The following is a 25,884-nucleotide window of genomic DNA, read 5'->3' as shown; positions in this document are numbered from 1 at the left end:
GACTTTGGGTGATTATGATGTGTCCATGTAGGTTCATCCTTGGTTAAAAAAAGAAGAAAAGTACTGTACTGGTGAGTGATGTTGATAATGGGGGAGGCTAGTGTGTGTGTGGGCAGGGGTTATATAGGAAAACTCTGTACCTTCCTCTCAAGATTTTAAACCTAAAATTGCTCTTAAAAAATCTATAAATTTTCAACATTAAAAAAAAGATTGCAATCTTTAAAAAAAAAAAAAACGGATAGCTGAGTAGTCAATAAACAAATGAAAAGCTGGTCAGCTTTAGGTTTGAGGTGAATGCAAATTAAAACCACACTGCGACCGTACCACACACCTACCTGAGCAGCTAAAATGAAACAGACACAACACCAAGTGCTGGCAGAGACGCAGAATAGATGTAACCCTCGCCGCTGGTGGAGGAGGAGGAGGAGATCAGCAGGACCACACCAACGATCCGATCCCAGCTTCCTACTCAACAGAAGCACGTGCATGTGCTCACCGAAAGACACGTCCAAGACTGTTCACAGAAGCAGTCTTTGTGTTTGTATTTGGTCTCTAAGTAGAGACCAAACTTAGGGATGCTGTCCGTTATTAATCAAATCCTGGGCGCTTGGTGCCCACTGTCACAGAAGTTACTGAACAGCTTCCGGGACTGTCCCTGGGGAGGGCGGTCTGGCTTCCGGGGCTGTTTATTTCAGATGAGGGAGTTGGCTTCCTGGGCAGGGTGCTGCAGGTGTGGGTCGGAGCTCTACTCTATACGTGGCCTGGCCACTGGCCATTTGCACACACGGTCTCTCAGACACATGAATATAACGACGTGAGCGACGTGCACACACGACGTGGATGAGCCTCACGGGTGTAATACACACCGTCTGCCCCGCCTGGTTCCACCACACGAAGCACAGAACAGGCAAGATGAACCCGTGGTATTGGGGGCAAGGTGAGTGAGGCCACGGAGCCTGTGCCTCACGAGGACAGGAGGGGTCAGGTCCTGTCTCTAGGTTACGAAGCTGGACTGAGTCTGTGAAAAGGCCCGGAGCTATCCACTTGCAGTGTGTGCACTTGGCTGTGTACAACTGTACTTCAACAAAACATCAGAAAAAGTCAGTGGGGAGAGAAAGCCATGGAGCTCCGGTGGCAAGGTTCCCAAGAGGTTACAAAGGAAATCCACGGGTTGCCTCTTTTGTGGAGTATTTTGCTAAACCTGGGTGGTGTTTAAAGTGTCCAAGTGACCTAGGAGAGTTGCCTTCCCTTGACAGTCAAGACTATTGACAGCAGTGGCTGTAACTCCAATAGTTTTGGTAATGGTGGCATTTGCATCCCACTGGGGCTGTGTACACAGTGAGCAAACAATGGCAAGGTGGGTAGAGGCCGTGACGGGAGCCCCCCGGGAAGAGAGAGAAGCGCCCTGGGTGGGCATCCTGCGACGGCCGTGCTTGCAGACGGAATTCTTTTTGAGAGGAACTGGTACCCTCCCAAAGATCCTCACGGAGGGGTGGGCAGCATCTGAGCCTGCATCCCCCGTGTGCATCCGGGTGTGAGAAGTGCTGCTCACGCGGCCCCGCTCCTTGTCACCAGCTTCCCGCACTTGGACGTGCTACTGTGCCACCCACTGAATCGTAACCGTCCTTCGAGTCCACCCGAAGCGCCCCGCCCCTCTGACGTTCCTCACTTTTGAGCTCAGGGCCCACGATGCCGCCGCCCTGTCTTTTCCCACGATGTCTCCCACCTCGGCGATGTTCTCACCCTGACTGAGGATGGAGCCTGGTCCTGGTCCCTCCTGCGTGCCCCCAGAGGCCAGAACGGAAAGCACATTCTGGGCCGCCGGGCAGCGTGACCCCACCTGCTGCGTCTCCAGCGGGACATACGGGTTCCTCTTTCCGATGGGGTGGGGGGCAGTGGAGGCCGCAGGGCCCTCTCAAGACTCCACCAAACCCTCGGGGGAGACCACGGACCAGGTGCGCATACTTCAGCCTGGGAGGCCCCTAAGAGCGATTTCTGGCTGATTCAGGGCATGTTTTCTGTTGGTGTTACTGTCGTTTTCAACTTCCTAATAGCATCCCACGGCGATGGGTATAACATAAAATATAATTTTCAAACTTTGTAGAACATTTTCCCTCCAAGGAACACAACATGTTTCCTATTTATCCTCAAAACCACCCGTTCACAGAGAAGTAGGGCTGGAGAGCTATCAAAGCACAGAGGAAGCGCCCTGCTGCGAACCATCCACAACGGCCAGTACAAAGGCTGGAAGACCGGGTCGGAGCCCGTCTGTGAGGTCCATGTCTTCTGCCCGAGGCTGCCCAGACCTCAGACACTCGAGGTTTGCCTATGTTGGGTGTGTGTGGGGGGGTCTTGGTCGGGATGAACGTGGCAACAGGGTCAGGCCCCCAGCTTCCTTTGGAAAGACCCGCCACTGCTCAGAAGGCCCAGGACACGCCGTCCCTCCCGGAGACTGACCAGGGGCTGACTTCCCGGCTCTGGGACAGCACTCTCTCTGCTCCAGGAAGAAGCTGGTGGCAGAACCTTCTGGAAAGAGCCAGTCAGATGGGTGATGTCTCAGGAGCTGAGAGGCAGACCCACCAAAGCCAGGAAGCTCACTGGCTCGCTGCTTCTCCCAACACACGCGCACTTACACACACTCTTATGCACACACACAGGCACACATGCCCCGAGGCCCCGTGGGGTTGAACTCATCTTGACGCACCTCCTCCACCCTTTTACACCCTTTGGTTCTGAAAGTTGTCCTGTTTAGAATTCGGCATCGCAGCCTCCGTTCCTAATACTGGGAGAAGACGCTGGATTTTATACTTGGCCTCAGTTGCTTTCACTTTATCCTAGAAATATGCTCCCCTGCCCCCACCCTCCATGGCCAAGCCATGAACATACAAATCTTATCCTTTAAAACAGCAGATCTGGGCTTCCCTGGTGGCGCAGTGGTTGAGAGTCTGCCTGCCGATGCAGGGGACACGGGTTCGAGCCCAGGTCTGGGAGGATCCCACATGCCGCGGAGCAACTGGGCCCGTGAGCCGCAACTACCGAGCCTGCGCGTCTGGAGCCTGCGCTCCGCAACAAGAGAGGCCGCGATAGCGAGAGGCCCGCGCACCGCGATGAAGAGTGGCCCCCGCTCGCCGCAACTAGAGACAGCCCTCGCACAGAAACGAAGACCCAACACAGCAAAAATAAATAAATAAATTAATAAAACTCCTACCCCAACATCTTCTTTAAAACAGCAGATCTGAGGACTCACTTTCATCCAGTTCCACAGGGAGCTGTTAAGAAGCGAGAAGGCCCTCGAAGTCGGGTTTGGTGGTGGTGGTGGGGCCTGGGGTGGGAAGAGGCCTGGAGGAGGGAGGGACCTTGAGGGAGAAAAAAACGTGTCCATCAGAAAATAAAGTGATTTAAGCTGAATTACACTTAAAATGACCTTTGCAATCGGTAACAGGCAATCCAAGGCTGGAAGAAAGGAGCTGAAATGCAACAGACTGAAGTCTGCTCTGTGGCTTGAAAAGTGAGAAATGACAGGTGGGGAGAGTGAGATGTGAAAGGGAAGCCGAGCCGGAGAAGGCATCCTGCAGGAGGTGAGGGCCCAGCAGCAGAGGGAAAAAGACGCTCCCCTCTTGATGATGTGAGAACATCAGGGACGTTCTCATATCAAAGACGCTCCTTAAAGGAGAGGAAGGAGGCTGTGCTAAACCTGACGGTAATAGAAGTGATTTATGTGCATGTTGCCGGAAATGTCTGGGACGAACACGCATGTAGATGCGCATGTAGACACAGTGTGATAGGGTCTCCCGGGAGGGAAGCTCAGGGCTTTGTAAACTAGACGTTGCTCTGGCCCAGCTGCCCTGGTCTACTCTGGATAAACTTTTCAAGGAAACGAGAATCTTTTCAGCCAAAGTGGCTCCTCTGGAAAAGAATGTATTTCTACCTCTTTCAGTTCATTTTAAAAACAACCGTCATGATTTCCTGCCCTTACATTACTCTGGCAACGCCCAGAATTTTCAACAGGGTTTTAATTCCTCGCTTTGGGGGGCATCTGAGGCATTTTCTAACATCTTTTTGGTAAATTTAAAGAAAAGCTGAGAAACATAACTTTGGACTCAAATTAAGAAATGGAAAAGTGCACAAGTCTGTTCTGTGGGATTCGTGTGAGCTCCTTTATCACACGGTAAAGACCATAAGATGTCACAGTGGTGCGGCTCTAAGCCAGGATGAAAGGAGAGTTTCTTGCCGCAGCTTCTTTGTTAGAAAGACAGCACCTTCCTAATTCACCTCTCCCAGACTTCCAGTGAAGCAAGACTGGCTGAAGATTCCAGATATTAATTTCCAGGTTGCCATGGCAACTCGTGACAGTCCTGGAGGAGACCCTCCAGTCCACTCTTGGAAGGCAGTGTTCACTCACAGCCTGGTGGCCTGGTGGTGATGGTGTGAGCGGCCTGCTCTCAAGATCAGTCCAGGGTGGACACACAGCTGACCAGCAACAAGAAGCAAGTTACTTCCTGACACTCAGAGATGAGGGGGCTACTTTGCAGTCAATGGTTAGAAACACCTCGCAGCAAGAGGGACTGGGGCTGAGACTGAATGTTGAGGAGGGACTGGCCCTGCTTGAGGGTACCTTCCAAACCTTCCAGCGCATAGGCCTTGAGTAACCTGGGAGTAGGCTTGCTCAGGGAGCTTGCTGTTGTGTTTGGGAATCAGACAAAACGCCTCCAGCTAGGAGGTGGGTGTGGACCTCGGGTCTTCTAAGCAGGGCGGTGGGGTGGCTTAGAATGTGTCCACGAATTCTTTGACATTCACTCAAAAGGTGGAGCCAAACTCCCCTCCCCGAGTGGACTTAGTGAGTCACTCCCACCAAGCAGAATACGGTGGAAGTGCTGGTGTGTAGCTGGCAAAGACACTGCACCTCCAGCCTCTCTTGGATCACATGCTCTGGGGAAAGATGCTGCCGTGTTATGAGGACGCCCAAATAGCCCATGTGTTGAGGCTGGGCAAGTGCGCCCTCTTGGAAGTGGGTACCCCAGCCTCAGTCAAGCCTTCCAGTGACGGCAGCCCCTGCCCACCCACTGACCTCAAGCTCATCAGAGACCCTGAGCCAGGACCACCAGCTTAAGCTGCTCCAGAATTCCTGACCCACAGCAACTGGGAGAGGATAAATATTTGTGGGGCTAAGCCACTAAATTTGGGGGTAATTTGTTATGCAGCAATAAATAACCAATGCAGATGGGAGGTGACATGGTCCGACTGATTTTTGTAGAAGGCCATCCTGGACTGTGGAAAAGAAACAGTTGAAGCAGAGAGGCTGCTGCAGTGGTTCAGGCAAGAAACGGTGGCTGGAACAAGGTAGGTAGAGAAGAGGGCCAGCTGGGATCGGAAGCCTGAGTCACCAGATGAGTGTAGGGAAAAGAGGTCAAGGATGGCTCCTAGCTTTTGGATTGAGCAACTGAGGGAACATGGTTCCATTTACTGGGGTGGGATGTGGAAACTTCTGGAAAGAGCAGGTTGTGTGTGGATCAACAGTTTTGTTTAGAAGGGGACATGATGATGGGGATGAGGATGATGATGGGGATGGTGATGATGATGGAGATGATGGTGGAGATGACGATGGTGATGATGATGGAGATGACGATGGTGATGGTGATGATGGAGATGGGGATGATGGAGATGATGATGGTGATAGTGATGATGGTGATAGTGATGATGGTGATAATGGTGATGGAGATGATGGAGATGGGGATGATGATGATGATGGAGATGGGGATGATGATGTCTCGAGATGACGATGGTGATGGTGATGATGGAGATGACAATGGTGATGGGGATGGGGATGATGGGGATGATGATGATGATGGAGATGGGGATGATGGAGATGACGGTGATCGATGGTGATGGTGATGATGGAGATGACAATGGTGATGGGGATGGGGATGATGGGGATGATGATGATGATGGAGATGGGGATGATGATGTCTCGAGATGACGATGGTGATGGTGATGATGGAGATGACAATGGTGATGGGGATGGGGATGATGGGGATGATGATGATGATGGAGATGGGGATGATGATGTCTCGAGATGACGATGGTGATGGTGATGATGGAGATGACAATGGTGATGGGGATGGGGATGATGGGGATGATGATGATGATGGAGATGGGGATGATGGAGATGACGGTGATGGAGATGGGGATGATGATGATGATGGAGATGGGGATGATGATGGTGATGACGATGATGGAGATGATGATGGTGATGCTGATGATGGGGATGGTGATGATGGAGATGGGGATGATGATGAGGAGATGATGATGATGATGGAGATGATGGAGATGGGGATGATGATGATGCTGGAGATGGGGATGATGATGGAGATGACGATGGTGATGGTGATGATGGAGACGGGGATGATGACGATGATGGAGGTGATGACGGCTCACATTATGGAGTGCTTATTCTTTGCCAGGCACTCTTACACGTGCTTTACTTGCAACCTTACCAGCATTGTAAGGATGAACGTAGGAAAGAGAAGTTAGAAGACACATCTAAATAAACAAAATCCCATTGAAGCTAATGAATGGTTTCCAGTGCAAAGACTTCAGTATTACCCAAAACATCAGTTTTCAAACAAACAAAAAAATTCCCTTGCACCGTGGCACCAACTAAAATGTGGATTCCTGGGTCCTTCTGGGGTGAGTCCCAGAAGTCTGTATTTTAACAATCCCCCACCAAGTACTTCTGAGGCTAACGGTCCAAGGCAGTGACTTCCAACCAAATGCAGGCTGGTGACTTACTGGTGTGTCTTGAAATCAGTTGAGGGGGTATGACAAGCAATTTTATAAAAATAAAATGGAATAGATTAGAAAACATCAGGGCGCATCACAGCAGTAAGGGTAAGACCTGCTTTGCAAAGCTTTTCTCTCAGCTACATCTACATTCATGTATGTGGGCAATGAGGGTGCCCTAAGAAACATGGTTTTCTCTGTAGCTCACCGTCAAAAGTTTTGAAACCTCTGGCCAAGGGGACACACTTTGAGAAAGGTGCCCGAGAGCTGTTCAGCACAATTGGTTCGACACAAAGGCGCTGCAGGAGGGCTGCGGCCACCCGGCTGATGGCACCGACAAAGGAGCCGGTGCAGGGGAGCCCCTCTGACCCAGAGTCCCCGGTCTGCCTCTGAGCCTACGTGGCTGCACTGTGTCCTCCCCCACCCCCACGCTCTCTCCCTGCTCTGCGCCGGCCCAGCCGCAAGCAGCTCTTGTCTGTGCGCACGTGCCCTCCACTGAGGAGGCTCTGTGGTCTCCATCCTGAACGAAGCGTGCCTGACTCTCCCGGCTGGCCTTCCGCCGCCCCCACTCCTCCACCCAGCGCATCTCCTACATCCCTCAGATGGCTCCGCCCACAGCCCTGGCTCTGACTCTCACATCTTTCTTCCTCCATCGAATGGTCCAGCACTGAGTATTTACAGGTAGCGGGCTTCCCGCAGGCACGATGGCTTCAAAAGTCAGATGACGCACACAGTCCCCGCCTGGAGGGACCTGCAGGCCGCTGTGGAGCCATCACCACCCAGGGAGAGAGGGCGGCTTCCCTGCGAAGACAGCGCCGGACCAGCGGGGTGGGAGGCGCTGTGGGTCGCCAGGCCCCTGGGCAGAGGAAGGGAGGGACACGGGCAGGTGGTGGATGGGGGGGCCACTCCTCCCAGGGCTTGATGCAGGGACACAGAGAGGAGGCTGGCCAGGTGGACACGGTCCGGGGACGTGTGAGGTGCATTAAGGAATTCACGTTTTCGCAGGCAGGTAACGGGATCCCGCGGAGGGCTTGAGCAGAGGAGTCAGCTCACCTCCATTAAGAAGACTGGCCGTAGCGGAGCCAGTGGGATGCAGCAGGGTGAGAAGAGGTGCTGCCACGGGCTGCCACTGACCCAGGCAAGAGATGGTGACGGCTTCCTCACACAAGACGCTCTCCTCGTCTCCTCAGCTAGACTGAATCAACTCCCGGACCCTACGGGGCAACCTTAGCAGCCATCCGCGTGGAAGAGCTCACCCGCCTCACCCCTGGGCTGAACAGGCTCCCAGACGCCCTCCAGACCACAGGCTAAGAGACAACCCGGGCAGCGTGCTCTCTCCAGCAACTCCGTGAGTCCGAGGGTGTCTACTCCTCCCCGGCGTGTACCTTTGGTTCCACCCGTCTCAAGGCAGTCTCTTCCTGGTCTTCTTTCCTCTGGGTTTACCGTTACGGGTGAGTTCACGCAACTGTTTCCCCTCTGACCTGGTTCCTGAACCTCCCGCCACGGGAAACCTCGTCTACGCCGGCCGGTGCCCTGTGGTCAGTCTTGTTCGCAGGAGGGAAGTGGATGCTGGGGCCACGTGTGAGCCCGTGCGCTGTGGGTGGGGAGGTGTGTGCACCCCTGCTAATGGGTGAGCTTCTAGTAGTCAGCCCCCATGGGGGCGGGGATCACAGTGAGGTGCGACCTTTCCTCACGGGTGAACCGCCCCCAAGCCAGATGCTCCCCTTCTCCTTCAAGGACCCAGGAAGGTCGGAGCCGGAAGGGGCCTCAGGGCCCTGCCACACGGCACAGGCCACCGCTGAGAGACGGGAAATGCAAACCTCGAGGTCTCACGTGATTTCTTGGTGACTCAGGTGGAGTGACGGTCCATTTGCGCATGTGAAGTTGCTGAATGCAAATGTTAGCATCTACGTGTATCTATGTTCAACGTAATCTCACCCGGGGGCTCAGGACAGGACAAGGCCTCAATCCCCTTTGAATTCATAAGGGCACCTGGCCCAGTCTTAGTCTTGTGGCAAAAGCTAGGAAACGCAGGGACAGCTGGCTGACTAGTTGGTTGTTCAGGCTGATCGTGGATATGACTCATCGGTGGACAGTTTTAAATGTTCAGCATTCAGGTCTCATTTCAGACACACGGAATCCGACTCTCGTGGGCAGAGCCGAGAGTCTAAGCTCTGGATCTGCTGGTCTGAGCGCAAGCTTCCTTTGCTGCCACCCTATCGAGGCTGTGCTACCGGCTCTCGGCATTTGTTCTAAGACGGGTTAATACCGCGCTCAGAGACGCTTCCTGAACCTGCTCGAGTCGCAGCAGACCCAGCCGGTCCGCTCTCAGGTGGCGCGTCGGGGTGGCATTGGGGTTCTCCCGATCTCTCGCAACTCTTCTCAGCGTTGGGACCCAGGTCTTCGGGGTGGAAATCGGAGGACTGTCCCTGTCGCTCACTGCTGTTGTCGTGGGGGGGAAACCAAATGCTCAGGTCCATAATACAAGTCTATGCTCTGGGGACTTAAAGCGTCAAAAATTAATGCCCTTTTCTTTTTCTTCCGAGCTCAGAACCAGCTGAGAAGTAAGATGCCAAAGACGAGTCCGCTTTATCACTAACACGCTGATTGAAGGGCTGGGCTTTGCATCCAAGGCTGACAAGGGTTCCTAGCCTGCCCGACGGCCTGCCCCCTGCCCCCCACCCCTCCCAAGCAGTGTAGGCCTTGGGCAGCCCACCCACGTGGGGAAAGTCTGGCCCAGCAGAGCAGACAGTTACTCAGGGTAGAAGAGGTTCGAGAAGAAAGTGAATCGCCAGTTCTTCCAAACTTTCCACAGACTTGCTCCACAACACTGTGGCAGAAGGGAGACCAGGATTTTATGCCACTACAGGTCCCTCTTCCCATGAAGCACGACGCCAAGGAAACAGAGCCTCCCACCCACACCCTGACCCTGCTGGCCCATCAGCAGGGCCGTCGCCCCAACTCCGCCAGGTCTGCCAGCTGCTGGAAGCTGCTGGAAGCACACTGCATCTAGAGAAGGAGACTATGACCCGAAAGGCCACACGCCTGATACAACACGTTTCTGTGGATCCAGAACCTGAATCGGAGTCCTGGGGAGTCCCAGAGGTCAACAGCTCGGCCACCGGCTAGCGAACAAAAATCAGAGGTGGGTCACACATGAAGCCAGTTTACACTCAGCCCTGGCTCCCTTTGGCTTGGAAGAGCCGTCCACCCTCAACTGCCAAGAACAAGCAACAATAACAACACTGCCAGAAGCCAAAACAGTCGGAAGACTTAAGACTGAGCCTAGCACCATTTAGCTGAGTGCTTCTGACCAGCATTAGGACATCGATGGAACTTTCCATCGCACGTAGCTCCCCCCTCCTCAGAATCAGTCATCCCTTTCTTGGTTGCAGCACATATACATTTTCCATCGCCCCCCTTTTTTACACCCTCTAATTGAGTTGTGTAAATAGACTCAAGATGGCAGAGGAGGTCCGTAAGACCATTTGAGATGAGAATAGTCCACTGGTGGCTTCTGGCCGTTTCTGACTATTTAAGTATATATTCTAAAAGTTATTTGGTGTGCAATAGTATGTAATTTAGTCTCTTGCTCAGATAACTAGAGATGGCCAGGATGATTATTATACGGTTAATTGGTAGGAATTATCATCAGTCCATTTGAAGCAACAGACTCAATTGCTTTCCAATAGCCAAGGGGGGTGGGAAGGTAGGATTTCCAACATGTACACCAGAAACTGGGGAAACGAAATGTTTTCAACCCACAGACGGTGGACCGAAAAACTCTCTTCGTCGGGACACCCCGCTCCGTGGCCGGTGACCTGGCACTTTCCCGATGCCGCCTGGCCTCGCTGGGCTCAGCCCGCGGGGCAGCAGGGCAGACGGGCACGTCAAGTCAAATGGAAATCGATTCAGTGCGCTTGGCTTCTTGGATGGAGGAAGTGTCATTTCTTCTTTTTTTTTTTTTAACACAGAACTGTTCCCTTCCTACATCATCATTCAGTGTATTTACTTATTATTATTTTTTTTAATATTCAGACAACTACGGCTCTTCCAATACTAAAGGAAGCAGCAGCCCTGAAGCAGGAAGTGCCGGGTTTAAGCCCCAGGGCCCTGAGGCTGGGCCCTCCGTCCTGAGCACCTCTGCACCCACAGTGCGAGGTCCGCCCCGGGGTTCTGCAGTGAGGGGTCAGAGGCGCGCGCAGCGCCAGAGGCAGCTTTCACTGCTTCTCCCAAGTTTTCCTCAAGCAACGGCGGTAGCTCCCTGTGACCCCGAGCTCAGCCCTCTCCACCCAAACAGCCGGCTCAAGAGAAAAACAAATACCGTATGCTAACACATATGTATGGAATCTAAGGGAAAAAAAAAAAAAAGGTCATGAAGAGCCTAGGGGTAGGACGGGAATAAAGACACAGACCTACTAGAGCATGGACGTGAGGACACGGGGAGGGGGAAGGGTAAGCTGGGACGAAGTGAGAGAGTGGCACGTAAAAGAGCTAGCTAGTGGGAAGCAGCCGCATAGCACAGGGGGATCAGCTCGGTGCTTTGTGACCACCTAGAGGGGTGGGATAGGGAGGGTGGGAGGGAGACGCAAGAGGGAAGAGATATGGGGATATATGTATATGTATAGCTGATTCAAACTGTTGTACAGCAGAAACTAAAACACCATGGTAAAGCAATTATACTCCAATAAAGATGTTAAAAATAAATAATAAATAAATAAATAAATAAAACCCCAGCCCGACGAAGGGCTGCTGCCACCTCCTCAGGCCCTTCCCCGTTTCTCCAGGGCTGATCTTGAGGAGGGAGCCAGTAACTGTGCCAGTTTGCCGTCTGGGCGAGAAGTCTGTTGCAGTCTGTTGACGGTCAAACTGATGTGTAGACCGGGGACACCCTCTGTTAACTTCCCATTAGGACACAGGATTTCGTACTCTCATCTTAAACACCTCCTTCCCTCCATCCTCCCAGCTTAATTATAGTACCATTTTTATTAAGCTCATCCTCAGTATCAGCATTATGACTATGTAAATATTGTTCGTTGATGAACCAGGTGATTTGATTTTCTTTCTTGTACACTTGTTTAGTTTTTACTGGCATTAATATTACCTCACCGTTTTTACCAGCTTAGATTTTTTAATACACTGTCACTCATTCTTTCCAAACTATCCAGACTTTCTTAACGTATTTTCCATACAAATGAATATACCAAGTCATCCATCATTCCTGTTCTGTTTTTCTTAGAGCCCTCCTTTATCTGCTCTAATAAGAATCCTGGAAATTCCCTCTGTTGCTCCTAGGTTGATCTTCTGTCCCCGAATCTCAAGACAAATCTGCCTTCTGCAAGAGCATATGTTTCAGCAGCTTCATGCAAAAAGGTACACGGGTGGCAAACCTTTGGAGAGATTACACATCTGACACGTCTTTATTGTACCATTATACTTGATTGATAGTTCAGCTGGATATACAATTCTTCTTGGATAATAAAATTTTCCCTAAAGAGTTTGAAGATATCCCTTTTTTGATTTCTAGTATTCAGGATTGTATTTAGAAGTCTGATGACATTATTTTGACTTCCTTTGTGCGATCTTTCATTATTTTCTGACAGCTTTCAGTATTGCATATTCTGGGCTTCTGAAATTCCATGTTGATACGCCCAGTATGGTCCTCTTCATTCATTTTGCTGAGCACTGAATGGGTCTTTCAAGCTGAAAGCTCGTATCCCTCAGTCTGGTAAATTTTCTTGGAGTAATTCGTTGATAATTTCTTTCTTTTCGTTTCCCCCATTTTCCCTTTCTAGAACTTCTCTTTGTTTCAGATTCCCCAGTATTGATATTTTAATTTTCTGATTTGTTGGATCTCCTATATATTCAATTTCTTTGTCTTTTGGTCTCACTTTCCGAGAGCTTTCCTTGATGTTACCTTCCAAGCTTTTGACGAATCTTTAAAAATGGCATCTACTTTGCTTTTAAGTTCCTGGAGTTCTTTCTTGTTCTCTTATTGTTACTTTTTTAAAATAAAGACACTTGCTATTATTTCCTGGAAAGATGCATTCTCTTATTGTCAAATTGCAGCTCTGGAAGTCTCCTTCAAATATGTTTCTGCTGGATTTCTTTCTTCTCCCCCTTCTCATATTTCTTTCTTCTCCCCCTTCTCACATTTCTTTCTTCTCCCCCTTCTCATATTTCTTTCTTCTCCCCTTTTCTCATATTTCTTTCTTTCTGATCCATGTCGCTCCTTGGCCTCCCGCCGATACCTGAGCGCGGTGCGAAGGCTGCAGAGTGAGCGGTGTGACACGGGGGTTGGTTTCTTCACTGGGAAATCCTTCCACACCTATCCATGGAGGTCTTCTCTCTGGGGTGACTGTTTCTCCAGGAAACAATCCTCTGGTCTTCTAGCAGGGGTCACTTATTTGGTTTCCACCGCACCGCAGCCCAGCAGGGGTGAGACTGGGGCGGTGGTTCGCCGTATACAGAATGTCCCCTGATCCCACGTTTCGCACGGCACCCCCGGTCCTTGCTGTGTGCCCAGCTCCAGAGCTTTCCCGGTTGGATTCCTCTGGGAGAAAAAGCTTCCAGTCGACCCTTGGATTGGGAAGTGGGGCAGGGGCGCTGCCTGGCTGGGAGGTCAGGCCACGCCACCTGCAGCACGCAACACAAGCGGGCCCCTGCTGACGGGGACCCCGCCTGCCGGCGCCAGGATCTGCTCTCTCCATTCCCCTCTGTGAGCCCCCCGCTCCCAGCCCCACCTTCCTCAGGCCCACCTCTACCTCTGCCCTTGCCCGCGGCCGGCTCTTACGCCCTGCGTCTTCGTAGGATCTCACCTTTCTCTCCCTCGGCTTTCTCTTGCGGGTCTGGGGCAGGGGACACACGCAGCTCGGTGCTCCGTCCTCATGCCCGGCTGAGTCCAAGAAGTCCAGGCTGTCAGGGCCCCTCACGGAGTCCGCGTGCACTGCGACCCCTGCCACTGAGCCCCGCTCGGCCGCCTGGCGGTGGCTGGCGCGGCGGGGGAAGCGAGGGGCAGCCCACGGGCCGCCAGGCCCGGCTCCTCTCCTGCCCGCGATCGTTCAGCGCGACTGAACTCAGCTGCTGGCTCAGCACCGTCCGAGGGTCAAAGGGCGCGAGATCGGTAGGGGAGGCGCTGGACCTGGGGGCTCTCTGGGGGGGTCACCAGAGTGGGTGCCCACGATCCACTGGGTACAGAAGGAAAGCACCAGAACGTCTACTGATACGTGTTGCTATGAAAAAATCAAAGAGAACCCGTGGACAGGGGCGCCGCCTCACAGGGGCAGCCTGTCACCTGCGGGCACAGGTTCTGAGGGCAGAGCCAGGCCCACAAAGCAGAGGGCGCAGTGCCTCACGCTGCGGCTCCCCGGCGCCCGGCCCGGTGGCCTCCAGATCAGGGGTCGTGGGCTTTCTGCACCAAGCTAAGCCTCACAAGCTGTGCTGCAGACCAGGGGCTGGAGACGGTCCCAGAGTCGCGGGCCCAGGGGCTGAGCCCACCCTCCTCCTCGTCGCGCTGCGAGCTCCGTGTCAGCGGACACCACCGTAGCTCGAGGTCTGGCCAATTTATCGGATACCCGTTGATACGCACTTTTTGAAAAGGGGAATTCTGCCCTAATATGTAACGATAGTACACAGCCTTTTCCGTCAGCCAAGCAATAAAACACAGTCTACCTTTACTCCTTGAATGGCTCTGTTTTCGTGTTTGTGCAGTTACACTACTGGTGCATGACACATGTAGACAATGTGTATACTTGCACACGTCGGGAGTGAACAGCTTGAGGAACACAGCCCGACGCCCCGGGCCTCTGCCCGCGCCTGCCCGCGAGGCTGTCCCTCCGAGGGGTGCTGGCGCCTGGGGAGCCCTCCTCCCACGGCCCACACGCTGGGGTTGGGTGTAGGGTTGGCTGTGCCTCCCAAGGAGCGGGGGCCCAGCTTTCTGTGAAGAAGAATGAGGGAGGGAGCAGGGCCAGGACGAGGCACAACGGCCACCCACAGGCCACGTGGTGGCCCCAGAACTGCTCCTGGGCCGCTGCTGCATCTTCCCAGGGACCCCCGGGGACAACGCCTCCATCAGAACCCAAGACACCCAAGCACGCTGTTCCACTTTCAAAGGCACAGCTGCCGAGCCTGAAAACCGAGGACGACCTTTGCAAAGAAGGTTTGCGCAGAACGCAGCCTTCAAGGGGCATGGGGGTTAGGGGGCGCCTCCTCCCAGCAGGAGTCCTGCCCTCGACAGGGTCCTCAGGGGAGGGGTTGGGGACAGGAGGCCGTTTCAGGAGAGACGCTGGTGTCTGGGCCGCTTCTCCAGCTGCCCTCCCCAGGCCTGGACAGCCCTCCCCCCACCCCAGGGGCCCGTGTGCCTCCGGCCGGACTGGCTCCACCTTCATCTCCCTCGGGGGAGTCGCCACCACGGCATCCCGGGGCTGGGCTTCCTCCGGGATTGAGGGGCCCAGGGTGGGCTCGGGGCCTGGAAAACCCCAATCACATTCACGAGAGGAAAACACAGAAACACGCATCAGGGAGCAGATTCCAGCTCTCACGAGTGGAGCAGTAAATGGAGGAGAGAAGCATCCAGGGAAAGCCGAGATGAACCAGCAGTCCCCTGCCTCCTGTCCCTTCAGAGGAAACCTGCCTGGATCAGCGTCTGGATCACACAGCACCTGAGAGCCGCTCGCTGCTGCCGCGTGCCACGAGGGACACCAGTACGCCGCCCTCAGGGACCAGGACACGGGGTTGTGCCTCTCGTCAGCATCCTGGATGCAGGGCGGGGAACCCTCGAAGACCTGCTGCCCAGGAGCTGCTCGGGGAAGAAGCAGCAAGTCACCGTCTGCCTTCAGATGGTGGGGCGGGAAGCAGGGCTTCTGCTGCCCGCTCCCCGTCCACCAGCCTGCGGGCGGGGCGAGGGAGTCCTCTCTGCGAGGAGCCCGCTGCCGGGGGCCTGGGCGCGTGCAGGTGCACGAGGCAGGGAAGGCCGGGGACGCTCCAGAGGAACGGGAAAGCGCGGCAGGAACAGGGAGGAGAGGCTGGCCCCGGGGCGGCGGCGGGTGTCGAGGGGTCCAACCCCAGGTCTCCCGTCCCCTCGGAGGGCTCAGGCCAGCCCGTGAACACACTCACCCAGCAGGCCGGCGAGCTGGGCGCAGACCTTCCTGCTGCGGGCAAGGCTACCCCAAGGTCCACGCCAAGGGCCTGGCGGGCAGCGAGGGGCCCGGAGCACGTGCACTCAGAGCAGGGTCACGCTCCCAGCCGCGGAGGCGCCCAGCCGGCGGTCTGAGGGCGCTGTCCCGGCCCCGCAGGGCTCCGGCAGCACCCCTGGCCTCCACTCGCTAGATGCCAGCAGCGCCCCGTACCTCCAGTTGGGACACCACCCACACTGGAGCTGTCCCACTTAGGACTGTGCTGTGGGGCCCCTCGGGTCCCTGGCAAAGGGACAGCCTGTGTCCTGCCCCATCCGGATGCATCCGCGGCTGTGAGCATAAGGCTTCTTCCTTAGACCATGAAAAGTGACCGGAAATTCAGCGTCAGGGATTGCTGGATACCTGTTGTTCTTTCCAAGGGATCCCCCAAGACTTCTCCCCCTAAGACCTGCTCCATAAAGACGTGTGGCTGGATCTAAGCCACTATCGAACCTTCCCGATTTCAGAGGTACTGAGGTGTGAGCGCGTGCCTTTCTGCAATCAGCGACACCTGGTATTATTTTCCTCCTGTCAGTGCTTCTCTCTGGTCTCTGAGGGACCAGCTTCATCTCGGGCCGCATCAGGGATGCGGCCGTGTGTAAGAGCGGGCTCACGGTCGGGGCCGCACGTCCTGCTGCCGCAAAGCTCCCCCTCCAGAAAAGGAAAAGTCATGATCGTTCAAGACCACCAAGAACACCAGGATTTCTTCTCCTGGCGTCAAGGAAGGAATAATGGGTGGAATAAACAGCACTGGCCCAGGACCTCAGGGCTAGCAAGAAATGGGGATAAGCGCGCAGAATTCTAATTTTAAAAGAACAGAGCACAGTTAGCCAGGGGGCCACAGGCACGGACTGTTATGCTTCCCTTAAGATTATGGTAATCATGAACGAAGAGGAAATCTTCTGCCATCTACCCCCGTTGACAACAAGCTCAAAAGTCACCTTGACATGTACGACACGACCATGCGTGAACTCTACTCAGTATTTGTCATGAGGTTTGGTCTCAGGACCTTCCTCATCAAGAAATCCCAGCAAAAGGTAGAAGGAAATAAGTAGAGAAATGTGTGTTGAGCCACTTGACCAATAAGAACTCTGTTCACACTGCATCTATTGCTCAATTCACGCCACAGATTTTAGTTATTTGAGAAAACTATGACAAAAAAACAGAAAGGGGGCTTCCCTGGTGGCGCAGTGGTTGAGAGTCCGCCTGCCGATGCAGGGGAACCGGGTTCGCGCCCCGGTCTGGGAGGATCCCACGTGCCGCGGAGCGGCTGGGCCCGTGAGCCATGGCCGCTGGGCCTGCGCGTCCGGAGCCCGTGCCCCGCAACGGGAGAGGCCACAGCAGCGAGAGGCCCGCGTACCGCAAAAAAAAAAAACAACAAAAAACAACAACAAAAACCAGAAAGGAAGGCGAAGATGAAAATGAGGAAAACTGCAGAATAGAGAACTTGTGTATTTACCCACTCACTCACGATGACCAGCTGAGGGCCCACGGTGTCCCAGGCTGCGCTCATAGCTGAGGGCAAAGGTGACACTGCCCTTGAACTGACACTCTGTTGGGGAAGCAGAGACAAAGGATAAGCCATCTGAGCCCCGTGAAGCGCACGGGGCAGGCAGCAGGTGGACAGCCCTCCCTTCCCACCTGCCCAGAAATCACACCCTCGGGGACGGGGTGCGCTCCAGTTAACATCTCTTGTGTCGTGGCCAGAGCCCAGCCTCGCCTCTCGGGGCCTTCGCCCCCATGAGGGCGAGAAACCGGCTTGCAGGATGCCTGTGACCGCACCACTGTTGGCAGGAAAGTACCTCGCTGTCAAGCCAGGCTCCGTAACAGGCCACACTCGGCAGCTCTGATGCGACACCACCCTCACCTCGGCGACCTGCAACAGGGCAGCGGCGGAAGCTGGGCCCAGCCAGGCGGCTGCACTTCCTTTAGGGCTCTGGCCCCACTGTCAGATGGCTCAGGGCGGCCGTGGAGGTCTGCGGAGGCTCTGGGGAGCTGCAGGGCCACAGGCCAAAGGCCATCCTGCTAAGCGGACCCTTTCCCAGCCAGCATTGCCCTGACCGCTTCCCACGCCTGGAGCAGCTGGCAGCCCCACATAAGCCTGAACAAAGCTCCTCATCTCTAAACACGAACCCAGTTTGGAAATTAAAACACAAACGTTTACTTCGTGTTGCTTTTATCCCTCGACTTAAAACGTTATTTGAAGAGTAACGCGAGCCATTCTGGAGCGAACTGGAAATGCAACGACAGTGTGGGCTGTTCCATGTGCTTCCTGTTTATCCCGGTGATAAATTACCTTCTCATGATGCTGAAAGTCATGTTGAAATTAGGTCATTTTAAAAGAATTTATTAAAAGGTATTGAAAACGCAGAGCCATGGAATAAGTAAAAGATTCCTTGACTGAGAGATTTAGAATGGATTTACTTAATTCTCCTAATGGGCCTTTGTGCCCATGTGATTGAACAGGTGGTTCTGTCCGTCTCCTGGCCGGGCTTGCGCTGTCCCACACCCTCCGCGTCCAACTGCGCTGGAGAAACCAGAATCCCGGGCTGAGCTGGAGCCACCAGCTTCTCTATCTCTTGCTTATTTCTCGAGGACGAAGATTCCTCACGAGGCCTCTGCTTCACTGGTTTTACAGACCAGAATCCAAGAAGGCAACAGTGATTAAGTGGCTTCCGCTTATTGCCATAACGTTGTGCACTTGTCGCTTTGCTGGCACGCAGACCGGCGCAGGTGCCAACAGCTCTGGTCCCCATTCTACAATCCTGCACGCGAATTCCTCAAGTACCTGCCTCCACAAAGACCATGCGCGTCCCTCCTGGTGACACAAGTTGGTCTTATACTGAGTTCTCTGCTCCTAATTTCCATCTTCCCTGTATTAGAACATGTTTGGGGTTTTCACCCAACTTGTTGGCCGGAAATGGGGCCCCTGGGGAAGCGCAGTTCAAGAGCAGGACTGGAGGGAGGCCGGGTCCCGGGTTCACTGACCGCGAGCCACCTGGGCCGCCCGCTGCCACCTCACCTTCACTCCCTCCTCCCGAGTCTCCACATTGTTTGTTTCGCGGGGCTGCTCTTCGTGGCGACAAATCATTATCCCACGGTTGAAAGCCCGACCTCCAATTATGAAAACTGCCAAGGGGACCACCCACAGGAGACCATCACGCTCTCCCCTCTGCGCCAAGACGTCCGGCGCCGGGTCCTTCCGCGGGCTCGCGGGCGCACGTGGGGACCGCCCCGGGGCGAGGGCGCAGGGCGCCTGCGCACTGGCCACACTCGGACCGCGCGCGCCGCCGCCGCCGCCGCCGCCGCCGCCGCCCTAGGCCGGCCCTGCTTTCTCTCTCCAATTGGAAAGCGGCGCCAGGTTTTCCCGTCAGCCGCTGCCACGTCTCCAAATGGCTTTTCAGTGTCAGGCCTATCAGGAAATTAACTCATCACGCAGTGACAGCTGCTAATTTTTTCCCCTTACATGTCAGATGGATCGCCCGCTGAAGCTAATAATGAATCACCAAACCCTGATTAGAAGGTGCTTCCGAAACGTATAACTGCCATCTGAGCGAACTTTTTTCTTCATGTAAAATAATATCACCCTAGAGGAGCAGAAAACGGATTGTATTCTTCAGCAAGACGGAATAGGAGGCGGTTGCTTACGTGCGCTGTGCGCTCTCTTCAATGATGGGCTAATCTTAAACAGTAAAAGGAGCGAGAACGTTAACAGCTCTTTTCGTAGTTTGCTCAACGAAGGGCCTTTCTTCTTTCCTAGTTTTCTTCCTAGAACCTACTCTGGGTTAGGAGTCTAAGCTGGTACTTCAGTTCCTTCCTTATGCCATTGTTTCATGTTCGGGATAACAAAAGATTTGATAGAACCGAGAGATACAAATTCTGCCCGTTGGTCACAGGCTTTCCTAGACGCGGTGCGACTAGGCAGCGGGGCCCTTGCTGCTCAGAGGGGTGTTGGGTCCGAGCGGCGCAGGTGGGCGTGGCCAGGGCCGGGCCTGGACCTCCGCGGGGTCTTCTGCATGACCTGTTAGGTGACTGAGCAAAGGTCCACTGAGGCTCCTCCGGGCTGTCTTCTAGGACTTGGGGTCCACGTGTCTGGGTTGAGTTGATAAATGAATGGAACTTTCAGTGCTACGCTGACAGCATCTTATCACATTTACTGGGTTCTTCAAAGCAAGTCAAGAAGCAAGAGGAGTGTTCTTTGCCTCTCTCAGGTGATGTGGGTCTGTCTGCTTGGGTGTTGTGTGGGGTAGGACTTGATTTGGACAAGGCTCCCCCGCTCGGCTCCAACTGTTCAGTGAGGCCAGAGGCATCCGGAAGGATGCCTGTCTGAGCCACGGACTTCCCCTGTGACCGGATGCGGCTAGAACTCTCTTTGTACGGAGACGGCGCTGCGGCGACTCTCCACCACGCACGCGGTGGAGGGTCCACGTCCGTAGGCTGATTCATTCGGGCAGGGAGTCCTGGCTTCCTCGCCACGGGTCCTGGAGGCGCAATCGTTTAATTGGCTGTAGTTTAATAAAAAGGTGTTCCTTCTGGATTACAGTCTCCAAGTGAATATTTCTGTCGCTTTGCTTTTTACTTCTTTAAGGTTCTACTGTCTTCTCCAGCCCAACCTCCAGGAAGGCGAAGGCTCGCCGTGTGTCCCTTAGCAGACGGTGGAGCTGCGGGGAGAGCGCCCGCATGGCCCTCGGCTGCGCCTCATTATTCCGAGGCCCACGCTTGTGTGTGAGCTTCTTCAACCCCCTCACATTCCAGTAGCTGTGTAGGGAGAGAGAAAAGGGAGCCCACGTTCACCTGGCTCTACAGGTAATTACAGGACACAAGAGCTTAGCGAATCCTCTGCAGTCCTTCGGAGCCTGGAAGGACCTTCGCTCCAATTTTTCTTTGCAAAGGCCTGCTCTTTCCATTGTGCATACAACGTGATTGCTGGTTTGACACTGCAGGCTGCACTGGTTTCATGAAGGATTAAATGCCACCCGAGACTTATTTATCCTAAATAAATCACAAACGGTAAACTGCAGCATGTCAGTGTAAACACCCAGGCCTGCGGCAGAAAGGTTAGCCGTACAGCACTCAGCGCGGCTAGGGATTAGCATCCAAGCTGAGGGCCGCAGGCTGCAGCTAAGGGAGGAATGATCAAGAAGAAATATTCTCACTGAAAAACATCCCCCCCCCCCATTTTTTTTCTTTTTAAACGTGTACGAGAAGCTTGGCGAGGGGCATCACTTCGTAAAGGTCACCTTCATCCCGACAACGCGCGGGAGTTGCCGCTGTCACTGTTTGCCTAAGACGGTGTGGAAGAGGAGCGGAGCTGCCCTGCCGTTTTTAAGCATCAGGAGCAAGTCACACCCAGCTAATTCTGAATCACAGCGTCAGACTTGAAATTTTCCCTTGTATTTGTTTGGAGGGGCAGCTGTATCAAGGGAGGTGCCCTCGGATGGGCGGGACTCAGGGCTCTGAGGGCGAAGTCAGGGGAGGGGTAGCCGGCTGAGCAACCCAGCCAGGCTCGCTTCCAAGCTCACCTCTCAGGGAAGGTGTAAACGGGACTTTCATTTAGACCCAAATGGTGCCATCTTCTCTTCCTTCTCTCCCTTCTGATCTTCTCAATTTTTAGATACTAACCACGATAGACTACGTTACTGTCACCAGAATCTAACGGGGCCACGTGCCAAACATTGAGAAGACGGCACCGGGCTGCAGAGACGGCCGGCGGAACCCAGCACACTCGACGTGGGCAGATGCGGAAGGGAAAAGAGCGTCAGACGCAGGCCAGTTCTCTTCAGTTTTTACAGCTGCCCATTGATTGGTTGGCTGCTGGAAAGAAAATGTCATCATTATCTTTTAATGCTATAATTTTATTTCAAAGAAAAGAGAAACAGAACAAAAACCACCTTTGCATTTGGGGGAGGGCATGATTTTACAATTTTGGAAAAGGAAAAGGAGCAGTCGCATCAAGACACGAGTCACCCGGCCATGAACTCGCATCCACAGTTGCGATGATCCCGCAGCGAAGCACAGACAGTCCTGCCGGGGGCCGAGGCTGTGGGGCACGGCTCTCCATCACTAATGTTTGATGTCAGCTCTTTCACGTGGACAGAAACCGCAGAGAAATCCTGCGGATATGATATCAATACTAAGAAACATTCGTTATAAAAGCAAAATATTGATACAAACAATATTTTCCAGAGTGCACATTTCATATAGACTTTATTGTATGAAACTAAGTCAAAATTAGAAGCATTGGGTTTTCTTAACCAAGGTTTATTTTAACTGAATATGAACGCCAAGGCTTTTCTTAACCGTAGGCTTAAGAAGGAATCTTTTAAGCGGAAGCAACCAGGGCGATGACCACACCTACGATGGCCGAACGGAGGAAATCCAGACATGAAATGAACAGGCTGCCATTGGTTTGGGGACACTGCGATCCTAAAATTTCCAGAAAAATGAAGAGGAGCCGACCGCTTCGACGCGGTAATACGTGTAGCTGCAATTTTTAACCAAACGTGTAGTAAAATGTTAAAACAGCGACATGCTGGACTGCAAGGGCAGCCGTGTCTCAAGCCATGAGACACACTGTTGTCACTCTTCCACTGCTGGGGCACAGTCCTTCCACAACTGAAACGGGAAAACATTTGTGGGGGGCACGAAAGAGAAAAAAACGTAGCTTCTCCTCAGCACAGCGGACAGAACAGAGGGAAGAGCATCGAGAGAAGAACCAAACAGTAGACAGACCTGCCTCCGGCGGCCCCGCCCCACACGCGCCGGGCTCCTGCCCTGCGCGTCCACGTGCCCCGTGCGCGCGGTCGGCAGGGACGTCACCCGGCCCAGAGCCTGGGCGCGCGACCCGGCAGGCAGCCGCCGTCACTGTCGCGAAGGCTTTGCAAACGGAGCGCAGGGAGCATGCGCCTTGGGGGCTGGGCGCTCCGCGCCCGCCCTGCGCCGGGGGTGGGGCAAGGCTCCGGGCTCAGGCCTCGTGGAGTTCGCTGCTCTCTCTTTGGCTCTGGATGACCGTGGCCGCCGGGGAGCCCTCCTGGGTGTATATGACCATGCTCGTCAGCTGCTCCGTTTCGCCGGGGACCATGGCCTCGGCGCTGAGTGCGGCCCCGGCCTGCAGGATCTCCTGAGAGCCGGCCGTCTCTATCACGGTGTGCGAGTACACGCCCGTCTCGTCCTGCGCCCCCGGGGGCAGTTCTGTCACGATGTAATGAGTCGCCCCCTCGGGAAAGCCGCCGCCGGACTCCTGGACCATGGCCTGGACCAGCTCCTCGGTCACGATGATCTGCGAGATCTCGCTGTCCGACTCGGCCAGGTCCACGCGCTGGCCGTGGGCCTGGGCCTCCTGCATGATGATCTGGGAGCCCTCCCGGGCCAGCATGTGCACGGTGCCCTCCTCGTTCACGATGACCTGCGTGACACCGTCCTTCATGAGCTGGCCGGCCGCGGCCGGGTCGCAGACTGTGAACTGCAGCACGCCCTGCACCACCTTCCTCAAGGCCAGCTGGGCGCGCTCCTGCGACGCGATCAGGGCCGCGGGCCGGCCCACCCGGCTCAGCGCCCCCACGGGCTCCAGGCCGGTGCCGCCGTCCTGCACGTCGTGGCACACGTGGATCTCGCGGGCCTCGGCCGGGGCTGCGGCGGGGTCCGCCGCCTGCCCTGGCAGCGGGACCGGCATGTCTCTGGGGCCGGCCCTGCCCTTCTCCTCGGCCGCGGCCCGGCCCTCCGCCCCTCCCAGCTCGGTGACCGCGCACAACAGGGCGTCCAAGGCCGAGGCCGTGTCCGGCGGGGGGATGCCGGCCTCGGCCAGGTCTAGAATCCCCTGCTTGGTCACCTGCTGAATCGCGGCCCCGCTGGGGCTGAGGGGCGCGTCCATGCCGTGGCCTTCCATCGGGGCCCCCACGACCACCACCTGCGTGGTTCCGTCTGCCAGCTGCTCCGGCACCCCCGGCCCGGGCGCCCCGCTCTGCCCCGCGGCGATGACCTGCCCGTCCTCCGTGATGTGCACCACCCGGGCCACCTGGCCGGCCAGCGCCAGCGTCTGCAGCGTGGCCGCGGCCGTCTCCTCCACGGAGGCGTCCAGGGCGAAGTCCCCGTCGAAGCCCTGGATGATGATGACCTGCTGCACCGGCTCCGGCGGCGCCGCCGGCCTCCTGCTGCCCCGCGGGGGCCTGTCCTTGACCGGAGACTCCTCCGCCAGCGCGGCCGCCGTGAAGGGGCTGTCCGTCTCCACGAACGTGGCCCCCTGGCCCTTCAGACGGCATTCGTAGGACTTGGACACAATGCCTAGGGGAGACAGGGACCAGTTAGAGCCCAGAAAAATGACTTTCAGGCTTAAAAGTAAGACAGTTCTTCCGCCGAAGCTTTAGAACCTCAGCTGCTCAGAGCAGCCGGCTCCCAGCCTCAGGGCCTCGGGCCGGCGCTGGGAGCTCGGAGGACTCTGACACGGGTGCTCCCGGCTAAGAGCGGACACAGAGGACGGCTGTGCTTTGAGTGAGCGGTGCCCACACCCCGGGCCTACTGTCCGGATACAGTCTCAGCGGCCTCCCTTCGCTTTCCAGCTGCTGGGGAAGGGATACGGTCGCGTGCTCTCAATAGGAAGATACTCAGGCGGTGGTGGTGGGTGCAGACCAGCAACGGTCAGTAGCAGTATCTGCAAACCCAAAGGAAACATCTTTTTTTTTAACGTCCAAATCTTAGCTACAGTATATTTGTTTGTTTGACAAAAAGAATGAAAGCTCTGCATATTAAATTTATAAATAAGCCCTGGATAAACACAGCTCTACGAGTTTCACCTTCTGTGTCGGGCGCTAAGCTGGGGGCAAAGGCGGCTGGCCCGCCAGGCGTGGCCCCCCCGGGAGGCCTGTGGCCAGGAGCCCCAGGCGCCCAGCTCAGATGCAGGGGCTCTGCTGCCGGGGCTCAGGGACGGCGGACAGGCCAGAACTGAGCGCGCAGCCGCGTCAGCCGCGAGAGCGGATGCCACTCTGTCGCTGTGACGTTTGGCCAAGCGCCTGGCGTGCAGCCACCATTCAGCAAAGATTCGTTTGTTGAATGACTTAAATATCGTGTAAGGTGAGAAGCACTACAGCAGAGAATAAACACACTCAGGCTCACAGCCAGCCGGAGGGAAAGGAATATTCAAGCTCTCCCTTGGGGCTGGGAAGGAGAAGAGCCTGGAGACAGAGCAGCCCAGGGCCAAGCAGAGGTGAGTCTGGGGGGCCGGGGGCTTGGGCTGGGCTGGCTTTTAGGGGATTAGATAGCTCGGCCCCGCCAGGCTCTCCGGGCCTCTTCTGACAGGAGGCACTAAGGCATCTGGACCACAGTCTGTGGAGTGAAGACACCTGTTGAATGTTTTTAAGCAGGAAAGTAAAACGAGCGCATCTGTTTTAGAACTGTGACAGAGGGTACAGCATGTATTATCAAAAACACTAGCCCCAAATTCCTCTTAGTGAAAACACTGTGACTGCTTCAGAAAATTCAGAGATAAGCCCTTGGGACAAGGGCATATGCAAAATGCAGGGGTCAGGAGAGCCCAGAGGAGGGCAGGACCGGGGAGAGAGCCCCTGCAGGCTGCTGGCCTCAGCCCGACGGTCGGTCCCATCAGACAGCAACTGTCCCTCTCAGTCTGCATCTGTAGTCTGGACATCTGCCCGCCCAGGAAGGCAGAGCAGCCCTGAGAGGCCTGTGGCTGCCGCCAGACTGACAGTTTCAAGCCCATCTTACAGATCCCGGGGCTGCAGGCCTGAGCTGGTGTCCCGTTACAAAAAGGAGGCAGGACGGGAATAAAACACAGACCTACTAGAGCATGGACTTGAGGATATGGGGAGGGGGAAGGGTAAGCTGTGACGAAGTGAGAGAGTGGCATGGACATATATACACTACCAAAAGTAGGGTGGATAGCTAGTGGGAAGCGGCCGCATGGCACAGGGAGATCAGC

The 25,884-nt window shown here is 55.0% G+C and overlaps 1 protein-coding gene across 5 annotated transcripts in view; it reads right to left on the bottom strand.

Moving 5' to 3' along the window:
* Positions 1 to 25,884, bottom strand: part of ZNF407 (zinc finger protein 407) — a 537,200-nt gene that overhangs the window by 89,621 nt on the left and 421,695 nt on the right. The window contains exons 9-10 of one of the 5 annotated variants that reach the window (XM_055080461.1): positions 23,782 to 24,233; positions 17,413 to 17,505 (exon numbers count right to left, since the gene is read on the bottom strand). The exons of 1 other annotated variant lie outside the window; for it this stretch is intronic. In XM_055080461.1, coding sequence (XP_054936436.1) covers positions 17,413 to 17,505; positions 23,782 to 24,233 — 545 coding nt within the window. Of the gene's footprint in view, positions 1 to 3,208; positions 3,357 to 17,412; positions 17,506 to 21,712; positions 21,768 to 22,824; positions 24,234 to 25,884 lie in introns of those variants that run through there. 3 more of the 5 variants (XM_055080463.1, XM_028480252.1, XM_024133909.3) reach the window with 3 other exon arrangements.

This window comes from Physeter macrocephalus, chromosome 19 (assembly GCF_002837175.3).
Source record: "Physeter macrocephalus isolate SW-GA chromosome 19, ASM283717v5, whole genome shotgun sequence".
In the NCBI taxonomy this organism is placed as follows: Eukaryota; Metazoa; Chordata; class Mammalia; order Artiodactyla; family Physeteridae; genus Physeter; species Physeter macrocephalus.
This window is presented reverse-complemented; position numbering and strand designations above follow the sequence as displayed.